Below are 21,528 nucleotides of genomic sequence, written 5' to 3'. Positions count from 1 at the left end.
GGCCATGAAAATGCACAGACTGTTACTCTGAAAGCTCTCCACAGGAGCAACTTTAATTGTCATGGACATAATCAGAACTGGACTGGAGTGGATAAGCATCACACCAACAGAAAGAATAATTATGCCTCTTTTGAGTAATGATAGTTAAAGTAAGCAACCTCTTTTAAACTTTCCACTTTCTGAAGAAGTGCTCATATGATTGCCTACTGCTGTGGACACAAAGCAAGAAGTAACAGACGAAGACATGTGATTCTTTGAAATTTCAAGACATGATTCTGACTTGAATATCAAGGACCAGTCAGCCACCTGCACCTCTCAAACACATTATCACTGTGTTCATGTTGCTGTTTAGAAGCATTTTGTGCAAACCTGTTGAAACTTGTAACCTAGGTGTTTGGGCATGACAGAGCATCCATCAGCAGCATGTTCCCTGCCTCTCACTAAATCCATGCACTGCAACCTTTAGGCTCTCAAAGTATGCAGAAACATTCAAAGAATCATTAACTTAATCCATGTGTTAATAGTAAATATGTGAAGGTTAAGTAGGGAGATCCTAGTAGGTTCTAAATCCACATCATTTCAGTGCACTAACACATGTTCACCTGCTTAAGCACACTAAACCAAATCAAGGAAAAATTTCATTGGGCAGGGGCACTGAGGGAGCATGCAAGAAACAATTTACATGAACCTTGAATACCCTACTCCACTGTGAGGTACAATAATTTACATGTCCCAAACAGAGACTTAGAGGTGTGCTTTAATATGAATAAACAATGCAATTTGTTCCTTGGGGTTTCAGAACTCATTAGAAATTGCAGAGACAGAGTTAAACCTGGTAGCAAAGTAAAAGTTTCAGATGTTTCATTAGTTCTGCAGTCCCTCTCACAGTACTTTAAGTTAGTCTGCCTAAGTTCAGGACAGATTATTTGAGTACAATTGTTTTAAAATTTTGTTTGGTTTTTTAAATACTTAGCAAAAGAATCTGAGGCAACAATGTACAAAGAAGAAAGACAGGTAGAATGAAAAATAAAATTAAAAAATAAATTAATCTATTCCATCTTTGGGTGTCCCCACCTCACCTCCCCAAACTAAGGGTAAATATAATTGTCATTTGAAACATGAAACCCTGCAAATGCCTTTACATTGCAAAGAGCTTCAGTGGCTTGTATCCCAGCTTTCCTTCATCCAAGGTGGGATAGATACAAGTTTCTAAGGAAGGCATCAGAAATTCTGTTTAGAGGGATATCATTCATTCCTTATCTGGAAGCACAAATCTTATTTCTGCCCTGCTTCATCTTGAGCTGGGAAGTAACATTGGTGCTTGCAAGCAGCTTTACCTCTTTTTCTTAAGTTAATCACAAAGCCACAGGTCTGTAGATTTTAAGATAGGATGGGCAGCTTATAATTGTGTATTCTAATTAGTTTGCATTAATTCCTAAAGATTATTTCATAATTCTCAAGAATCACTCAGAAAACAATTAATTGTCAAGATATGTACTGCTGCTGAACCAAAAAAGGAAACACCATTGTCCTCAGGAAGTGCTTCTGGAAAGTACTGGCACAAGTACGTTCATGGAGAATATCCAAAACTAGGGTTTGAAGCTATGACACATTTTCATAGTGCTTGGTATTAAGTCCTTGGCATATGAGCCATCTGTAAATCCCATCTATTATTAGTAGTGATAAAGAAATAGGACCGGAGCCATTTAAGGAACAGAAACAATTGAGGAGAGGTGGACTCCTTATAGTTAGCATTCATAGCACTGAACACTACAATTTGAATGTCTCATAAGCCCACAGGACTCATCACCATCTGCAGGTACTTCAGGTCCCAATTTGCTTTGATGTAAATGATTTATAAGCCAGAAAAGCAGAGCCAGCTACAGCCATTGCACCACCACATTTCATGTCATAGGTCTGAACCTTTGTCACTACAACACCTGCTGTTCTGCTGACAACTACAGTCTTCTAACTTTTCAAGCTGCTGTGACACCATCAGCATCTCTTCAGCAGTCCATGGTCTCTCAGAAAGGCATGAAACCTGATGTCTGTGTTCCACTGCCCAGAGATTACCAGTAAAACCTTACAGGGAGAGCAGCACCTGTCTGCCACAGCAGAACCGTCCATGGTTATGTCTATCACCAATTCTTCACCTCAACTCCAACCTGAGCCTTGCTTTTTGCTGGCCTGGATAATGAGATGAATGGACTATTTTTATACATGTTTACTCCACAGCATGAGCAATGTGGATTCAAACTCTAGACATTTACAGGGTTCACGAGGAGCATGCTACAGGGAGATTCCCAGGAGGCTAGGAAGCACCTTGCCAGCATGACACCCAACCTCCTTCCCTGTAGGATTTGAATATTCCCATGTACAAGCATAGTTGCCCCCTTGAAGCCCAGAGTAAGGAGTGCAGAAATGTGGTCAACACAACAACAGGATCTTTCACTGTCAGTCACTGGGTTTGTAGCAAAGGTACAGCAAACCTCTGTAAAGGAAATACAACAGCACTCAACTGATTTGTTTGGGAAGGATTTAGAAAAGATCCAGCTTAAGCACAGTTTGTAGTAGAATATTTTGTGCTCTTTCACTGAGCTGCACTGCTGTGTTGTTTAATTGTTCAGTTTGTTTTCTAAATTCTATTGTATCCGGAGGAAGACAGGGAACTCCAACACATCTCAAATACTATCTCAGAGGTCCAAAGAAAGTCCATGAGAATGAAAGATCCATAATAATCAGCAAAACTTAGTTCAGAAAACCAGCAAACAAGACTGTGCAAATTCTTAAACCTGTGCAAAATCTTCATGCCTGTTTGAGTTTTATTCTGTTTATCTAGGTATTCCCAGGAAAAAGCAACTCCCAGTATAACCATATTGGCAACTCAGAATATGTCCACTCAAGTAATGCACAGTGGATTTATATTCACAGCAGCTGTCTGATTTCCAATCAAAGCCTGCTGATTTCTGATCCCTTGCATGTCTCATACAGAGCACATTTACTTGTTATATGAAGTGCAAAAGAATGGACATCATCTGGGAAAGGCAAGTGATTCCTGTGTCATATTAACCCTAAAAATTTCTTCCCCACCCCTGTAAAACCACAAATGACCTGACATCTTGACTGCTCTTTGTAGAATTCAGCTCCATTTTCATTCCTGAAGATAGCTGTCTATTTTCTACAGGGAAAGGTCAGTAATGCTGAGAAGTGGAAGTAAAGAATGCAGGTTATTCTGCGCTGCCCATAGTACAGAAGCCAGTGTAGGCAAAGACAAATATTCCTCTATTAAAATTGCTATGAGAGACTCTAAAGCAAAAATGTATATTCTGCCTTGAAGAATATGGAAATATTTTCCTTCACTCTCAATGGCACATTCCAGCATCATCAATTCCACAAATCTACTCTTTCATACTGTTTGTAGGGTTTAGGCTATCCAGATGACTAAGCCTTTGCAGAATCAACTCAGCACAGACCACTGAAGAAACCACCTTACCCAAAATGGAAAAAGTCCTCAATGAACAACATATGTAAATATATGGAAAAGACAGAAAGAAAGATGTAGAAAAAGCTTTAAAGAAATTATGTGCATTGAGAAGACTATAAAGAAAAAACAAGATTTCAGAGGTAAAGAAGAACAGAACTGATCTCATGCCATTATACCAGGAGACACCTAATCAAGCAAAGCTTCATAGTTCACATAAAATATGGCTCCAGTAGGACCATTGTCGACTATTATCAACCCCAAAAGTAAAAAGATTCTGAAACAAGAAAGAGCAGAAAGAAGAAAAATCCAAGGTCATTGTTTTTAAAGCTACAACACAAACACAGCACATGATAAATCAGAATGTATTATGCTGTATAGAAGTCGCATCACCTAAACACTCCAAAGAATGACTTTCAGACAAAATTGGGTATTAGCTCTGCTCTTCTTCCAGAGGAGGGTTTTCACCACTGGAGGTCACTGTGAACTGTAGTTGCTCTTTATCAGCCTCGCAAAATAAAAGAAAAAAATATTGCAGGCAAGTTATCTAGAATGGAGGACCTGAGGTGAGACAGAAATTAAATATTACTTGTAGAGTATTTGAAAAACACCTGCAGCTAATTGGTGAGGACTTGTCTTTGCTGGAGACAAACTTAGTCCCGTTTCAACTCATTCCAAGTAGAGGAACTGGCAGACTGCTGAGAGTTTAGACATATGCCTGCCTATACTTAAGAGCCTCATTTTGCATGTCAGCTTTCCTCTCTCACTGGTCTTGCAGACACTCTCCCTGAACACTGGCAAGCTAACAACAGCTACGGTGATGGGCACACAACGGGAGACCTATTACTGCAACACAAGAAAATCACGGGTTTTTTTTAGAAAACAAGGTAGGTTTACCTGCGTTAGGATTAGGACCTGTTAAAAAAAGACAAAGGTTTGGCAACAGTTCTGAATAAAAACAAAAGCCTCTAGGTTTGAAGGTTTACATCCTATGTAATCCATAAATCACAGCTCATCTGAATGTAATTTTCATCTCTCATTTCACTGCATTCAGATAACCATTACTGGGAGCAATCTTTCAAACATTTTCTAGCTCACCACATTCAATCAGATAGCAGGGCATACATCATACATACTATAGTCACTGCTGATTTTAGACTGATGCTCAGATAGTGGAGGGATGTTTGTCTGTCTCCCATACTGTAGGAGTCCTACTGATATGAATATCAGAAGGAACAGCCAATGATCACAAAACAGTGGTGGTGGGCCACTTTTGGGGGAAATAAGCAGAAAAGCACTGGAAAAAAAAAAGATAAATGAGCTCAGCTAATTCCCAATGTATTACAAAAAAATTAGCAGCTTCATAAACCAAAGAATTTACATCTCAAGTACACATCTGAAATTCCCGCTTGACCACAATTTTGACAATGAATCAGTGACAGCTGGGCAAGTTTTATGTGAAATACACCATTTTATACACTGAAGTTATGTTTTTTGATATGGAAAAGGAATCATCCCAATGGAGGTCTCTGTATTTTCTGGTCAGTGAAACACAACAGACCAATTCTTGGCTTGTGTCAACCAGAATAATACCAAAGGAGTTTGGCCTTGTTTGACACAAATTGAGAACTTCCGTAAAAGACAAGTAACATAAGTGTCTGAAAAATTGAAAATAAATTGAAAAGGGCCCAGCTTTTCTTCACTCTCTGATTTATCTTTTACTTTTTTTTTTATTCTTATGTACTTTAACCTATTTCAAGGAATCAGCAACTGAAGGCTTATCAGCACAATCCATGGTACAGCAAAATCCTAACAAAGACCAAACCCTTCAGAATGAAGACTGAAAAAAATCCACTAATATTATTAAAGCATCACCCTTGTCAAGCACAGGCTAGCTACAAAAACAAGTTCACTGAGCAATAATGTTACTGCTTTGTTGTGCCATTCTTCTTTCATTTACCTTTACACATAGAATATGAGCTCCTTGAAAATGCAGCTTTTCACTGGATGTATGCTCAGACAACCTCAATGTACATGAATACATGATGCCAAACAACCCTGATGTAACAAAGCATTTCAGCTTAATGCTTAACTTCAAGTATGTGAAAAGACTCACTGTAAATAATGTGTAATCTGAGACCACCCACTTGGTGAAGCATCTCTGACTATATCCTTTAGCATGTCATTTTGGCTTACTGGAAGGTATAAAATCCCATCTCTCCTCTGGAACAAACAGTACTTGCTTATTTGCTGTTATAATTGACAAACACAGAGCAGGATATTAAAAGTCTTACATAGTTCAGAAAGCTATGCTTTAATTTCAGTTAGTTCTTTCTAATACTGGAGGATCTTTTGAGCTACATGGAGTACCACAAAGACCGAACAAAGCATGCTTTTAAAAGCAGAGGGAAAAAAAAGAGCCAGGACAGATACTGAACAATGGATAAACAGATGCTCCAAAGCAATGATTTTTGTATGGTTTTTTTTTTGTTTGTTTTTTGTTTTTTTGGGTTTTTTTTGCAGAAAAGATTTTTTGGCATAAACTTTGGTGCTTCCTTTGACAAATTAATTCTCATTCCAAATTCATGCTGATAAAAGTTGTTTGTAACACTACAGAGTCACATTTCTCTTCTTCGTGACTTCCCTGGCATTGAAGGGTTTTTATAAATTATTATAATTTCCAAGGTAAAAGATAAAATGCAGTTTCTAAAGTCAAATGTTATTGAAAGATAATGCTGAGGGAAGGTCATTCTTAAGAGTCTAATCTTTCTTTGGTGTCTGCTGAACATTTTGGAAAATTCATAGCTCCAGACACTGCATACATTAGGAGTATAATTCCAGATGCAGGATGATCCTGGAAAATATAGGAGGATTGGCAGACACGGAAATAGAGCTTAAATAATTATTACCAACCCATATTCCTACAATTATGCATTCCACTGATTTTGGAACTCAGAGACAGCTAAGAAGCCAATACTCTCTACCGCAGTCACATGATGCTGAAATTGAGATGACTGAATAATTCCCGGGGGGAAAAAAGCATCTTCCACATACTTGGCAAATGCTAGTGATAACATGAAGGCTTTCATACAATGTGTCTCAGAGAATACAGCTCCAGATATAAGAAACAGGTGTGATAAACAGGACATTTCTTTTATTGCAAGGGGGTCCCACTGCAGTAGCAGCATGACTTGGGCCCCAGTCTGGAAGTCAGAAAGTCTCACTTTCAGCCCTGCTTCTGTAACAGATCTGCTGGGTGACCTTGGATGCTTATTTCTATCCTTCTAAGCCCCTGCTTCTCCACTCAGTTTCATAACAGCCTGTCCACTTAGACTGTCATGTCTCTGATGTGACAACTGTCACTCACAGTAGCCATAAATAATCTCTGATACATTTAAACCTTGTGTTGTCTGGGGATATAAGGAGCAAATTCTCATCCTGAGCTGGCTTTTGAAATATCTAACCATCCGTGAAGTTATGGCTAACAAAGCAGGGAGACCTTGTAAAGCACAGTGTGAGCCAGGAACAGTGCATCGCACAAGCTTTCCTTACGAGTCCCATGCTGGCCCTCACACACTCTGAATCAATCTGTTGGCAGTCGGTGGCAGCTAGAATTCCAAGCTAAAGATTTTCATGCCTATTCTCTGGAGTAGCTGCTTGACAAAAAAATCATAGCGCAATTTTTATGCAGCATTAAGTGCACAAGGTATTCTCCTTAAGTAAGAAGAGTGGTGTAAGTACTGTGTTTAACAAGCCCAATAACTAACAATGGCAGGAGAGGCAGTACTTGCATGTGGAATCAGTAGAAGAAAGAGAAAATGCTTTCAAAAACCTGCCCGATTTAAGTTTTTGGGTAAATTCATGCCTTTCCACGTTTCTCTATTTTAACAGACAGTGAATTACTCTACAACTAAAAATGAAGTGAACACACAAGGGAGATTAAAGATACAGATCTTGGATGTAGTGCTGGAAAGATGAGGTTTAGGGGCTAGAATACTGTCTTGAAAAAAGCACAGCTTAAACAATTAGAAGTGACTAAAACAGAAAAATAAATTAATCATTTTAGTCAGCTTGTCCTAATCTTCTGAATTTTGTTCTTTCTTCCATTTTAGTGATGCCATATGAAGGTATGTTAAGAACCCCCCAAGCTCTTTAAAAACTCTCACCATCAAGTCATATTTCTGTATTGTACATTTCTATTCTAACAGAATATGTTTCTTATGAAACCATTATAAAAACCTGCTAAGATATGAGTTGGAAGAAATAGAGAGGGTAGGTATAAATAGGAGAATGTAGGATTCCTCTATTATGGTCTAAAACATGCAGGAACAAGAGGCTTTAGGCAATTGCTCCAGATTTAGAATTACCAAACATGGGTCTACTATGAGTTTCAGAAAGATGGCAGAACATGTTTGATTTGATAAAAGCAGTAATTCCTTTAGTAAACATGCCCTTTAAAATGTAGTTATGATAATAAGGGCTATGGCAGCATCAAAGGTCAAGGGAAAATAACCCCATATTTTGTTGTTTCCCTGCAAAATAGTCAAGTTTAAAGGCTGAGATTTTCTCTATCACCTTCAACTACAGTCCCTATTGAAGATATGAAGTAAACTAGACAGAGTCATAACTAGGTGGGACCATAACTGAAATTAAACCTATCTGCCCACATATCTGCTCTATCACTGTTTAGTCCAGGCATGGTGTTAGGGAGACTTCATGTACCAGTATGTCTGCTTAGTTAGCCTTGAAGACAGGGAACGATGAAAAAATACTCTTTTTTTATTGTCAATAACAAATTAATTTATGTGTATTATAACCACATCCCATGCATTTTCTTTAGCACAAGGTCATATTATAAAGCCTCATTTTAATTTATCTCAAGAATTTAATTTGTAAATGTCAAATAAGCACTTAAAAGTACCTGCCTACATAGTACTTGAAAAAAATCCTCCCTTACATACTGTACAATGCATGTCTAACTTCTGTTTTCAGTATAAGTAATTCAGCGATTTCTTTAACTCGGGAGAGTTAAAAAAACATTTTCAGCAAACACAGAAGGACCAAACACCAGGAATTACATCAGGTTGTCCATATAAGTGGAAAAATAAAGATACTGAATCCCTTAAAATGCTCTTTACGTGTGAGGTTTCTGTTCAAGGTAACAGAAACGTGCCTCTCTCACGCAAGGGCCCTTGTTTGGAATTCTTATGCCACACTCACTGCTGGAAAGTCACTTTTACTGCACCGTGACTTCTGCTAAACGTGTCCACAAGACATTGCACAAGGATGCCAGAAGAGAAAGGTCACAGGGACAGTCTGAATGTCTCTCCTCGGACCTCCATGTATATTACAAATTGGTTGGGTAGGTAATCTGTAACAAGACACCTCTGAATGATCATGACCAAAAGAATTCTTTGCTAAGCTGTGCACCCAGGGTCAAAAATAAGTTTTTAAGGGAAGATAGACAAGATGCAACATCTTTTACACAGAAATAAATATATATGCCTTTGCTGTACTGAAACTGATCTGATTTTCAGATGCTTTAACAGTCATGTATTCCAAAGGTTACAAGACTTTAACCACACTATTCATATGATCTAAATAAAAATCACGCAGAATTAACAGGGAGAGGATGAAGTGAATTGTATGTAAATGAACACCAGAAAAATAAAGAAGGTATCTAGAAGATGCCAGAGATTTTTGAAATTCTAGATCCTGGACCAAATGGTGTGTAGGAGCTTTGCAAAGTAATCAGCACTCATGAAATGGCTGGGATCCAGCAGGCTGAGGGTTCAGAAACATGCCTCCCCTCAGACCTCAGCATATAGCCACGTAAAGAGGACATGGGACACTAGACAGAGAGTCAGCAATTTCATTTCCACGTTGGAGATGTCTCTGCACAGATGTCACTGACTGAGAGCATGACCTTAGTACAGTTTTCATCCATGTCTGTACCTGTTTCTCATTTCACTTCTCCCTTACCCAGCTGTTCAGACAATGAATACTGTGGAGTGGATCCAACCTGTACTAAGCCTCACAAAGTCCCAGATAGGGACTCTGCTTGCTCATAATAACACATGAAATTATTACCAAAGGCCCTTCACAACCTGCTGAACACAGGGTCACCAACAGTCCAGCTATCTCCCACTGGCAGTAGTGTTCTGCTCTAGTATCACACAGGGAAACGAAATGGATTTGCTGCTAGTTACTCGTTACAACTCTAAACCTTTTTTTTCAATTAACACTTCTTTGGGGAAGGAGTATCGTGATCAGAGGGTAGCACTGTCCCCTTAAAGTCTCTTGAGAAGCCAAACTCATCTTTTCACCAGAAATGCAGAAAAATGAGCAAGGCCCATAGAGCTCTCTTGATCCAATTGCTGTTTTTGCTCATTTTGGGAGTTCAAGGAAGAACCATTCTCAAATATGAATACTGGTGAAGATCACCAGCCTTTTTCAACACAGCAGTCCAAACCTTCACAGGTCTGAGAGCCACAGGACACATATCAGCATGCGCGGGGACAAGGGAGCTCAAGGAACTGCTTTCTTGCAGTTGACAACAATGCTTATCTGGAAAGAAAGAAGGATGGAATGACATGCCATGGGGTCCTGAGATGACAACAATCTTGGTTTCAGGCAGCTGTTGCCTCATTTCCTCCCAAAGCTAAGGATTCTAATTACCCAGGAATCCCTGCATGAGCACAGCCCTACTGCCAGATCCTGGAAAGGACACTTGCCCTGCCCTTGAAATACTCGTGAGTCTATGCCACCTTTCTATGTATGAGGACTTAGGAGACAGCCTGGGAAACTTGCACTTCATGAAGGACCTTTTAACTCAAAAGAACAAATGTAACATACACAGAGCAATAGAAAAAAAGGTGGTGGTGGCGGGGGGGGGGGGGGGGGGGGGTGGAGTCTAACAGATATTACCACTCTGAATTTCAGAAGTGGGTTAATGATGTGCAAGAAAACTGGCAAAGAGCTCTGACTTATGCCAGGTTCAGGAAAAAACACTTTAGTGCTAATAAGGACCAGAAAACAATCTCTGGTAGTCTTAATACAGGGTATTTTAAAACCTGTTTTCTTCACAATGCAATGGATACAATTCTCTTGCTAGCAAATACCATGTATTATGTTGGCCTTAAGTTTTAAAAACTGAAAAATAGATTGATCGTAGCAAAACAGTAGAAGTGTAATAAAAATGGAAGGAAATTAACAAGAACAACAGATTTGATTTATTTGCCAGTTGATTTCTTTGTGAATCTTATTAATCTCACATGCTGATATGTGTAGCAATATTTCAATTACTCTCCTTATCACTATTGTATGAAGTCCTTACACTATGTGTGAAAAATTCTGCTATAAAGTCACACAATAGGTCACGACTCTTTTGGCTGATAACACTAGAAGAATATATAAGTGTAAGGTTGCAGACTTTTCAGACCTCAAACCTTTTTCATGAAAACACTTTTGAGATTCTGCAAGTGGCTGTCTTCAAAGAAAGAAAAATGTCATTTGTAGCAAATGAATTGAAATCCTAAGCATTTTGGCAATCTACATCCTTGGATACACTTTAGAAAAAAGTGTCTTCTCCTTTCTAAACTCACCTATTCCTTTTGTTTAAGTAATGTTTCCTGATAGGAATTCTAAAAAGTCTTGAGCTACCACATGATGGGTCATCCCTGCATTACTTTCTGGGAAGCCACAGCAAACATGCATACTATCTTTGCAACATGATGTAATAACAAGTGATGCTAATTCTTTGGGGAGATAACGCTATATTCACTTGGCAACAACAGGAAAATAAGGGGCTTGCTAGGGATCTCTGAGTCCCGCAGCAAGAAGGGCTGGCAACCTTGCTCCCACCATGGCCACGGACGGTAACCTTGAGGCACTCTCTTGTACTGCACCCAGTAGAGGTCACTAGAGGATTTTTTAATGGCAAGACAAAGCCCTCCAACTGCAAGGGAAGAAGAGATGCACCTTGCTGAAAAGCACATCATCTGCCTAGGATTTACTGCCGGCCAGACCTAGATACTGCCAGTATCTAGAGAAATAAATGCCGCTCCAGGAAAAAACAAATAGGTTTAACTGGTTACATTCGAACACAAGCAGCATTCATCCAGTTAAAGTATACTGAGACTGAGCAGTGAAATGTATCTAGTTTATTAAAAGTATATCTACTACCTGTGCATTTCCAGGTGCAGGGATCCCTTTCTTTCTTCCACAGCTTAATACAGTCCACAAGGTGTGCCAGAGATATGAAGCCAAAAGGCAGAAATTACCTAAAATCCAGGCAGCATTTCTTTGCAGGATTAGATCCATCCCTTTAATTTTAATCATCTGATTAACTTGGTTCTCCTGCTCTAGCAGATGCAATTTGGCAGGCACCCTCAAAATCCTCCCCAGCTTTGTAAGTACCACCTAGCTAGACAAGGTTCGGACACGCCGCAGGATCCCATCTCACACTTCAACGCATTCCCTGAACCTATAAGGAAAAGAAGTGATGGATCACTGACAAGCATGAAACAGGTGCAGGGATCTACACGGGATGTGTATTGCACGCACTTGAAGGCAATTACTCTGACATTCCAGAACTTCTCCAATGAAAGCAAACTTAGCACAATCCATTTGCAGTTAACATTTCAGGCAATTGAGAATCTTTTTTCTTTCCCTTTTATTAGGCAAGAAATGGAAAAAACAAATCAAGGCAATAACCTAACATCTCAGGGTGTATGTGCATAGAAAGGTCAGTTTGAAATGCCATAGTTTTACTGTCTTCAGTGACTTCTGTTCTTGTGATTGCAGTGTATCTCCATTACTCCATATCCAAACCAACACCTTGCAGAAAGAAAGTCCTAGCTCTCTGCCCTTTCATATCCAGCATCTGCTTACCTGCCAACCATCAATTCCCTGATTTGAAGGATGGAAGGTGCCAAATTATTTCAACGACATGGATGTGAAACACTCAATATTATCATAAAAGTATCTTCTTTCCCCTAAAATTCCCAGAAGCGGACATACTGCTTTAATTAAAATTTCCCAAGCAATTCAAGGTGATGAAAATTCTGCATGGAAAATATTTGCTTGAGCAGACTAAACATGGGAAATTTATAAACAACTAAAAACAAGGTATTAAAACTGGAAATGGTAAGTAACTTTAACCAAAAAAAATCCTGCTACCAGCCGCATTGTAAGCCCAGAGATTTATTTCTAGAGATTAAAAAAATGAAAATCTGAGGAACAAAGCATGCTGTGGTTTATTGTCTAATAAATAAGGGTATAAGGATATATGTAAGGATTGTGAAGAACCATTACATAAGGTCTCAGGTCTATATTTATGGAAGGAATCCTTATATACAAGGATTATACATATTCCATGCAACTGCTGCCCATAATTACAGTGCACCAAGAGTCACTGAAGACATAAGAAACGGTGTCATTTCTTCTCTGCTCGGGTATTTACCTGATCAGAGATGAATAAGCAAAAAATATAAACACCAGAAATCTCAAGTGCTAAAAATTCACAAATCAACTTACAAATATCATTACATCATTTGGAAAAAGAAGTTGTGAGATAAAAAAAATGTAATACTGTTGCCCTTTCTTTAGTTAGCTTCTGATTTCTGTGACTCCAGAGTGCTTTCAAGCCACTTTTGAGTTTGTACATAGCTGTTATGTTGGGAAGGGTCAGTGTAGTGATAGGGATTTTTTCAGTTAGGAAACGTTGCTATTCCCTTCTTTCTTTCTAAGAAAGAGAGGAAAATACTCTCACAAGCATGGGAGCTGGGAAAATTAGGTAAAACGAAGCTACCTGAAGTCACAGAATCACACACACATTCCCACATGACAAGAGAGCACCATGAACTTGAGACGTGAAGAGGGCACCACAAAAAGGATATTCTGTAAAGCTGCGCCAGGCTGAGGTTCGCAGCATGGTATCTCATGACAGCATTCCAAGCAAGCTGAAAAGGCACTTGGTAAAACAAAATGGACCCAAACTTGGCTGAAGTCCATTTCCAATTTCCTGACCATACCAAGGCAAGCTTTAGACGTGGTGCTTCAATTTCAAGGCTAAAGAAAGCCTTGAGGGTTTAAGTTTTACTCCAAATGTACCACGTTCCTTACAGGGTTTTGTTAAAAAAGCCATTCTTGACTAAATCTGTAAAAGAAATAGGTTTCTGTCAAAATATATAGCTCAATATCTTGAACAGTGTTAGGGACCAGAGGAGAATTATTTGGAGTTCATTGTGTGACAGTGATCATTTCTTCTCTGTACAAAAGATTGCTGTGACCCTGGCCTCCTCTGGAAAAGGGGACTTGTAAAAGTATCGTTACCACCACAGTCATTTCCAGCACAGAACCTGCAAGGAAAATAACTGCTAGATAAATGGTGGTAGTGGTGGAGAAGGAGGTGACAGAAGGCTCAAAGGATAAAGGGAATTAGAGGACAATTAGCTATCCCCAGACCTAGTTCAAATGAACATCAAATACCAAGAGTATCCAACAGCTCTAGATGAACTAAATATTTATAAATTAGTCCTTAAACTGTTTTCAGAATATCAGCAAAAGGATAGCTTTGTATAAAAAATGCTGTAAAATTATCTTCTTCGGGGTCAGTGACTTGTGTTTAAACCCCAGCTCCATGATTAGCAAGTGCAACTTGGTTGTTTCATATTAGTGATGTTCAGAACTATAGAAGCTCCCAGGCTCCTCTTTACCCAATTAACTCACCCACACTGGATAATAATTTCACTTTTTGCAGATAGCAATTCAAGATCAAACAATTTGAATTGCATTCTGACACCAAATATTACCCAAGTAAGAGCCAGAGGGAAGCGACAGCAGGTTTGTGACCAACACAACCTTGTGACCAGCACACAGCTTTGGCTGGGACATCAAAAGCAATCCAGGTGTAAAACGTGGAGCTCATTGGGATCTAATGCAGCTGGGTCAATTGTATGGCAGCTTCACAATCAATTTACATTTGCATAAGCTGGTGCTGTTGTCAAAAGGAATTATTTCACCTTCTCACACCTGCTTGTTCCTACCCTGTGCCACCCCCTCCCTCGAACCAGCACCTTCAGATATCTCCGTGTGTCCGTTCAGTGCAACAGGTCAAGGACAGGTCTGGATTTTTAGTCTTCTTTTAATTTGGTCCTCACACATGAAAACAAAATGTCTCTTATTTGCTAACATCTAACCTGAAGCAAAACTTCACATTCACTGAAGATAGAACCTAGCCAAGATACAAAGACATGTGCTGCCAACAGTACAAATGGGGGACAAGAGGGCATTCTGAACAAAGCACATATAAAATACGTAAGGAGCAGCTCTGTCACTAGCTGTTTTGCCATCCTGTCCAAGAGGGAAGTGGTCGATGGAGAGCTGGAGTGGCAAAGGGTGCCATCTAGGGGGCACCGACAGCAGAACTGCTCAACAGTACCAACCACTCACTATTGATGGTCAACGACTGAGGGATTCGCTTTCCATTGATGTCTTCTATAGCTATGAAATTATTATTACTACTACTACTACACTGTGTTTGGGATTGATCTTTTTTTACAAAAATATACTGTACGAAAAGACAAAAATTGTGTTTGCTTCTTTTATTTAAAAAAAAAAAAAAAATTTGGAGAAATAGTTGTTTTGAGGAAGTGGATCGTTTTCTTCTTTAATTATAATTAGGTAGTTTCAGACAGAATTCTTTTCTTCAGCAAGTTCAGGCTTGACCACTGTCCTCTATTCGGTCTCTTGAGCTCCAACATGTTCCCATTTAAGTAAATGGATGTTTTGTCATTGCTTTCACCTTCACCCACAGAAATTACATACACAAGGACATACATCTGGGCAAGGTTTACCATATTTCCTGCCAACACACTCTTCTTTTCATCCTTTCCTGATCAATATAATAAAACTGCTCATCAGACGGGCAACCTACGCTAAAATCTTCTAAGGGTAGGTCTTGGTTTTCCTTTTAACAATATTAAAAGACAGTTAGGACCCAATATTTTATCCCATTGAGAAATTCCTGAAAAAAAAAACCATACACACACACAAAAAAAAACCCAAACCAAACAAACCAACAAGCTGTGTGACAGTGAGGCTTAAAAAGCTTAAGAGAAATATAACTAATGTTTACATATCTGGAAGGCTCACTCGGGTGAGGTATATTACTAGAGTTCAGTTAGATTGTCTTTCATCTTTGAAATTTAGTTCCCAAGAGACTGATGAACTAAAATGGGAATACAAAGCTATTTCTTCAGCTGGCAACTAGCCAGTAGCTGTTCATCTAAATGTATTCCTTTCTTCTCTACTGCACCACCAAAACCTCCCTACCCTTTCTTACAGCACTTTTAGGAAGGGGCCCATTCCAACCATCAGACTAAAGAGGCAAACATCAAGACAATGAATTAAGAGACTCTGCAGCACAAACTGGCAAAAAATCCCACCACCTTTAGTTACTATCTGCAATTCAGCATAAAGCTAAGATACATTAACAAAGGCAAAGCAGCTCTCGGTCCTTTTCCTGATCTTTAGGCTCACTGAAAGAGCTATGTGGCAGAAACAGCAGTTTTTGCTGTCTCACTTCTGCAACTTTTTATTTTCACAGTGGAAGTATACTCACTTTTAAGAGCCAATAACATCTTCCAAACCCCAAACACCCAATTGTGGGGGTGTTTTTAGTTCTCATTTTTACTGTAACACTAAATGAAACTCTCTAAAATAAACACATCCTACTTATATGAGATATTATTTGTTTGTTTCAATATAAAGTTCTCTTTCTATGTCTATAAAGTAAAAAATTGTAGTACCTTCCTGATGACTGGAATAATTTTGAACAAAAGCGACTCAACAGATTAAGGAGTTCCAAAATTCAATTTCTTGATTTGATAATACAAATGGAAACAACATGAAATTTACTTTACACCAATGCTCCAGAGTATCATCTGAATGCAAAAATATTCAGAATACTTGAAAAACTGCTCTGCCATATCAGTACAATCAGCATACAAAGAGCTACAGCACAAATTTTTCAAGTCTTTTCACAAACTGGTATGTAAAATGAATCTCTCATTCTCCTACTGCAAGTGGATTTTCTCAGTTCTTATCTAAATGATGCATCAGTAGAAATACTGCTTTCTTCAGATTCTTGCATGGGAAAAATCCATAATACAAGGAAATGTGGTGTTATTTTGAAACATATTTTGGCTGATAACAGAGCCATTTTCCTACCAGAGACCCCATACTACGATGCCTAACACCACTCTTACTGGAGACAGGTGGAGAACAGAGCTGCACTGTTACCACTCAGCCCTGCAAGTGTGGCATGCAGCATGTAACCACACTGCTCGCCAGGTAGCAGAGAGCAAAGCACAAAGCTGCCTCAGTTCCTCTGGGGGATCTGCTCTTTCCATGGGATTCATTCAGTCTCCACTAACTCCAGAGCTGTTAGACAGGACAGATGCTTTCAAAACATGAACCCAACAAAATCCATGTTTACCTTCTGATTTTGAAGGGTGGTAGAACCACACAACCCTTTTACAATTTCTGAATATTAAGTCCAGGCGTAATTAAACCCCAGAATAACAACACATGCTTGCTTCTATGAACACAAAAAATTAAAATATGCTAACCAGTCTGTAAGAACCTAAAGATCACAATTGCCTGTCCCAAATACTGTTAGGGCCACAGAAGGACTTTGCCACAAGATAAGCACAGAATGAAGCAACAGTGTGGTGCTAATTCCAGACCTGGTGGAGGCGAGATCTGGTTAGCACATACTTGGTAATTTAATTCATCCAGACAAAAATTCCCAGTGTGGCAAACTGTGTAAAGAAGCAACTGCTTGTATGTATATCACCAAAGATCACCCCAAGTTATGGGACAGATGGCATCTGCCATCACCAAAGCCCTCCCCCAAATACTTAAGCTACTGTGATAAGAACTTGAAATAAGATAACAATGTTACTATTTTCCGAGTGTTATCTCAGACTGAGGAGAAGGTTAACAAAGCCAGGGAGAAGAATGTATCACTGAAAATGGACACAAAGAATGCAGAATTTATGAACCACAAGGAAAGCTTACTCAGCAACTGTGCTGAAATCAGCTCTGACTGGGTAAAAATTAATTCTGGCAGGGGGAGATTGAACCCACCCACAACTCAAGAAACCCACCGACCTAAATGAAAAGACTCAGCATGTGCACTAATTAGTATTAGAATTGAGGCAATCATTTAACCAATAGAGTAAGAGAACTGTGCAGCCAATGAACAGTAATGCCTTTCTCTGCTAAGATACATAAATAGTGAAAAGTTTTGAATGACCTCAGGACCTCTACCACTGAGAAGCCATGTGTGAAAAAGGACCAGTGGAATGTCATTTGATCCACAGGTGGTGACTAGCTTCTACTCAATCTCTCTCTTCCCCTCCTCTTTTCCATTTCTATCTCTCTACCTCAAATTCATTATTAAATAAAATCCATACTATTGACTTTGGCATATGGTCTCATTTGCACCTTAATTTGGGCAGAGGCATCTCTCAATAATCAGGTCTTAACACAGCTGCAATACATTTTCACAGATGATAATGAAAAATTCAAGTCTACTGGGAAATACACAAAGTAAACTCCTTAACTAGCTGGAAAAAGTAAGAGGTAGTACTTTTGGGAAAACAAAATTAATTATGCAGGTAGTTAGTTACCTTTTTCTCTTCTGTTCCAGGATCCAAGTCACTGAATTTTTCTTCCTGAAAGCTTCTAGTCACCTTCATTTTCTCCACACTCTGAAAAAAGGCTGTTTTTTCTAGTCTGCTTGTGCTGAATTGTGTGTTTATTTCTTCCAGCCTGTTAATCTTAAGTAGCTTCATACTATGTCCAGTTAATTTGCTGTCTGTTCTTCTCTCCACCTTAGATTCATAAACCAGTGAACACTCGTAACTTCTGATTTCTCCTCTTTCTTGGCTGTTCAAAAGAAAGATAAATGAAAGGTCTTAGTGTTATTCATGCATTTGGACTTAGAAAATTACTGTGTTGCAACACTTTCTATTTCAGCTCTCTCCTTATACTTGCCGAACCAGAGCATACAGCACTGCCTGTTCACAGAGACTGTTCTACACTGAACACCAGATTATTCAAGAAGGCTACAAGACCAATATAATTGAATTAATTCATAGAAACTATTTAGCTCAACAAAATCAAAACCTATTGCTGTTGCTGCACACCTTGCTTATGGAGCACTCCTCACTTTTTAGCCATCTCAGTGGTCCCCTGCTGCTCAACAAGCTATCTTTTCTGTTGCAGTTCCAGCAAATTGATAGGCAAGGACCCTGCTATTAAGTCCAGAGACATTTTACATACTAAACAAAGTAGTACACACAGGTCTTTTCTCTCTCTTCCCACCATCCTGTACCATAAAAATAGGTACTTGCCAAAATGGTGGCAATTTCTGGCCCTCTGTTGCAGGCTGCAGAAGAGCACAGTCCTCAGCTGGGTTCTTCTCTGCAGGCCCTTGTGATGTGCCTGGCAAGTACAGGATGTAGGATCACCAAGGCTTGTCTAACAGTAGGATTGGTTGGAAGGCCACTGCAAGTCAAGCCTTCTCTGTAGAAAGCTTTTATTCCACAGCAAGGTTGTGGGTTCCCACCTCAAGTAATCACTTGACTACACTTGGAATATATGTCCTTCTGAACAACTAATTTTTTAAAAAGAGTACTCTAAAATTTCACTTAGAATCTCTTTCTACACCCAGGAAATAGAGGACCAAAATATTTCTATTGCTGTTATTGCAACCCTTCCTTCACTGTACTGGAAACCCAGCTTCCAAAAACAGTGCTAATGCCTTAGCTCTATAAAGCTGAATCTGTTAAATCTCATTACACAGCTCATAGTTTCAACCTAACTTGCATAAATGCCATAAATTATATGGTGTAATTAAGAACTTATATACAACCTTACAGTCACTGGCAGCACAGAGAAACACCTTTCAGTGTACAACCAAAGACCCAATTAAATCAGTTATTTTTACCCAAACACCTTCCAACAGAAAATGTTCCTCAGTCTTTTGACCCCACATCTGTGCATGTGCAGCAGATCAAATGTGTACCTATACCAAGTAACTGCTCTCCCCACAGTTAGCCCTCCAAGCTTCCCAGATGTGAAAGATGCCACATGCTATCCCATGTGACACAAGAGATGGTTGGATAATGGTGACATTTAAAGATGATGGGCAGCAAAAAAACATGTAAGCTTGTAGTTTTCAAATAAGCCTTCCAGAGAGATTCCTGCCACCATGTTGTTGTAGACTGTGCTGTTAATATGGGAGAGGCAAGCACACCATCGTGGGCCTGTGAGGCATTCATCATCTGAAGAAGTTATGCATCCAGTATGTAAAAATGTCCAGTCTGCTGCATCTAGCATCTCTCACCAACTTTCATAGCTCTGACATCCCTCCCTTTCCATCACCATCAGCTTAAAGAACACTTCATGAGATTTTCTTCCCCCATTTCTCAAAAGCAGGTTTGTGGATTTTCTTAAAGGCTCTGACAATTGCAGGTGAAATACCCAACAGCTCAGTCTGACCTTCAAGCCATTATTCTACAGATCATTTTATCTACTCCACAGCAAGGGAGGATAAGATGTAATCTAAAGCTGTGAAAAAAAATGGGACATGTTTCCAGGTGCCCTCCTGCTACCTCCATGTCTGCAGCTATTCAAATTCTATGGTGATTTAAAGTGGCCTGGCTGTGAAAACCTTGTGGCCTGACAGGACTGCAACCAAGTAAAGCTGATTCAGGCTCTCCGTAGCTCTTCAAAGAGCACATCATCCTCTATGCTTTGATCACCAAATGTGGCCATCTATCGAGTGAGAATGACACATCCTAATTAAAGGACATGTTTCTTCAAGCTGACCAGTGAGTTAGTTATCTGGGAAAATATTAATGGGATGGCAAGCTCAAATGTCTTACTGGGCTCTGTTACCAAGCAGAGACTAGGATTGAGTCCAAACGTGATTGTGCTCTCCACCATTATTATCTTAATACATCCCTGAAACAAAAGGCTGAACAGTGGAATGTGAAATTTGTTTGCAAGGGCCTCCTCCAAAGTGCCAGAGAAGAAATCTCACCCTGGTCATGTGCCACTGAGCAATGGGAAACTACGACCTTCACATGGTGTGAAGCTCTATTTTCCCCCAAAGGAGGGTGAAAACCTTCCCTCAGTCATTTACATTTCCCAGCTCTTGCCTGGGACATACTTTCTTCTACTTTCTGGGCCATCTTCAGCAAGCCAATCGCTCACTTGAAGCAAAATATCTTGCTTCATGAACCACATCTGCACTTACACTCTCGGAGGCCACACATTGCATAAAAGCACTGCTTAGCTGTAAGCACAGGCAGTGCATACCTATGGTCCTGCTGCTGCTTTTTCTACCCAATAGCAGCAAATCAATATATTTGCATTATAAAAATATAAACAATGTAGCAATTATTTCTAAAACTGATCAGGAATAGAAATGGGCAGGCAAATAGGTATTAGCTGAAAAGCAGAACCCACAAACACCTCATTTCACTTTCAAGGTCTGAGTTTAGATTGCAATCCTTTCAGTAAGAGCTAGGTTTACACGATGAGCTGTAAAGCATTTGCTTCAAACTCAGTCCTTTGGTATCCATCATCAGTTGAAATAAAAATTTTATTTCTGACCTGTTGGCCACTTTCTAACCAGCCATTTTCAAATTTTAAGCCTGGGGGTACTGTTAGCCAGTAGCCAGACTTGTTTACCTCTAATACAGCTGACATTAGAGTGACCTGAATTTTACAAGCTGAGAACTATTATGTCACGGTGTATAATTAAACCTAAACATATACTTTAAGAAAGAAAACAAGATGTAATGTGGAAAGAATTACCAATGGGTCAAGTTCGGGTCGTAAATTAGGATGCGAATGGTACCGCTTACTGTGCTCATCTTTGAAATACAACCTGCCCTGCATTCTGCATAACACAAGAGTTCGGTTTTGAATCTCTTTTTTTTTTAATAATTTATTTATGGTTTTTC

The 21,528-nt window shown here is 39.3% G+C and overlaps 1 protein-coding gene across 4 annotated transcripts in view; it reads right to left on the bottom strand.

The window, feature by feature from the left end:
• The window catches only part of MYLK4 (myosin light chain kinase family member 4), a 79,750-nt gene that overhangs the window by 47,286 nt on the left and 10,936 nt on the right, over positions 1-21,528 (bottom strand). For 2 of the 4 annotated variants that reach the window (XM_068198209.1, XM_068198218.1), the window contains exons 1-2: positions 21,380-21,521; positions 18,181-18,439 (exon numbers count right to left, since the gene is read on the bottom strand). Coding sequence is in view for 3 of the 4 variants with exons in the window: in XM_068198218.1 (XP_068054319.1) it covers positions 18,181-18,439; positions 21,380-21,438 (318 nt within the window). In the remaining variant the exon portion in view is untranslated. Of the gene's footprint in view, positions 1-11,665; positions 12,083-18,180; positions 18,440-21,379; positions 21,522-21,528 lie in introns of those variants that run through there. The other 2 variants (XM_068198225.1, XM_068198233.1) reach the window with 2 other exon arrangements.

The sequence above is a fragment of the Anomalospiza imberbis genome, chromosome 1 (genome assembly GCF_031753505.1).
Source record: "Anomalospiza imberbis isolate Cuckoo-Finch-1a 21T00152 chromosome 1, ASM3175350v1, whole genome shotgun sequence".
Classification (NCBI taxonomy): Eukaryota; Metazoa; Chordata; class Aves; order Passeriformes; family Viduidae; genus Anomalospiza; species Anomalospiza imberbis.
This window is presented reverse-complemented; position numbering and strand designations above follow the sequence as displayed.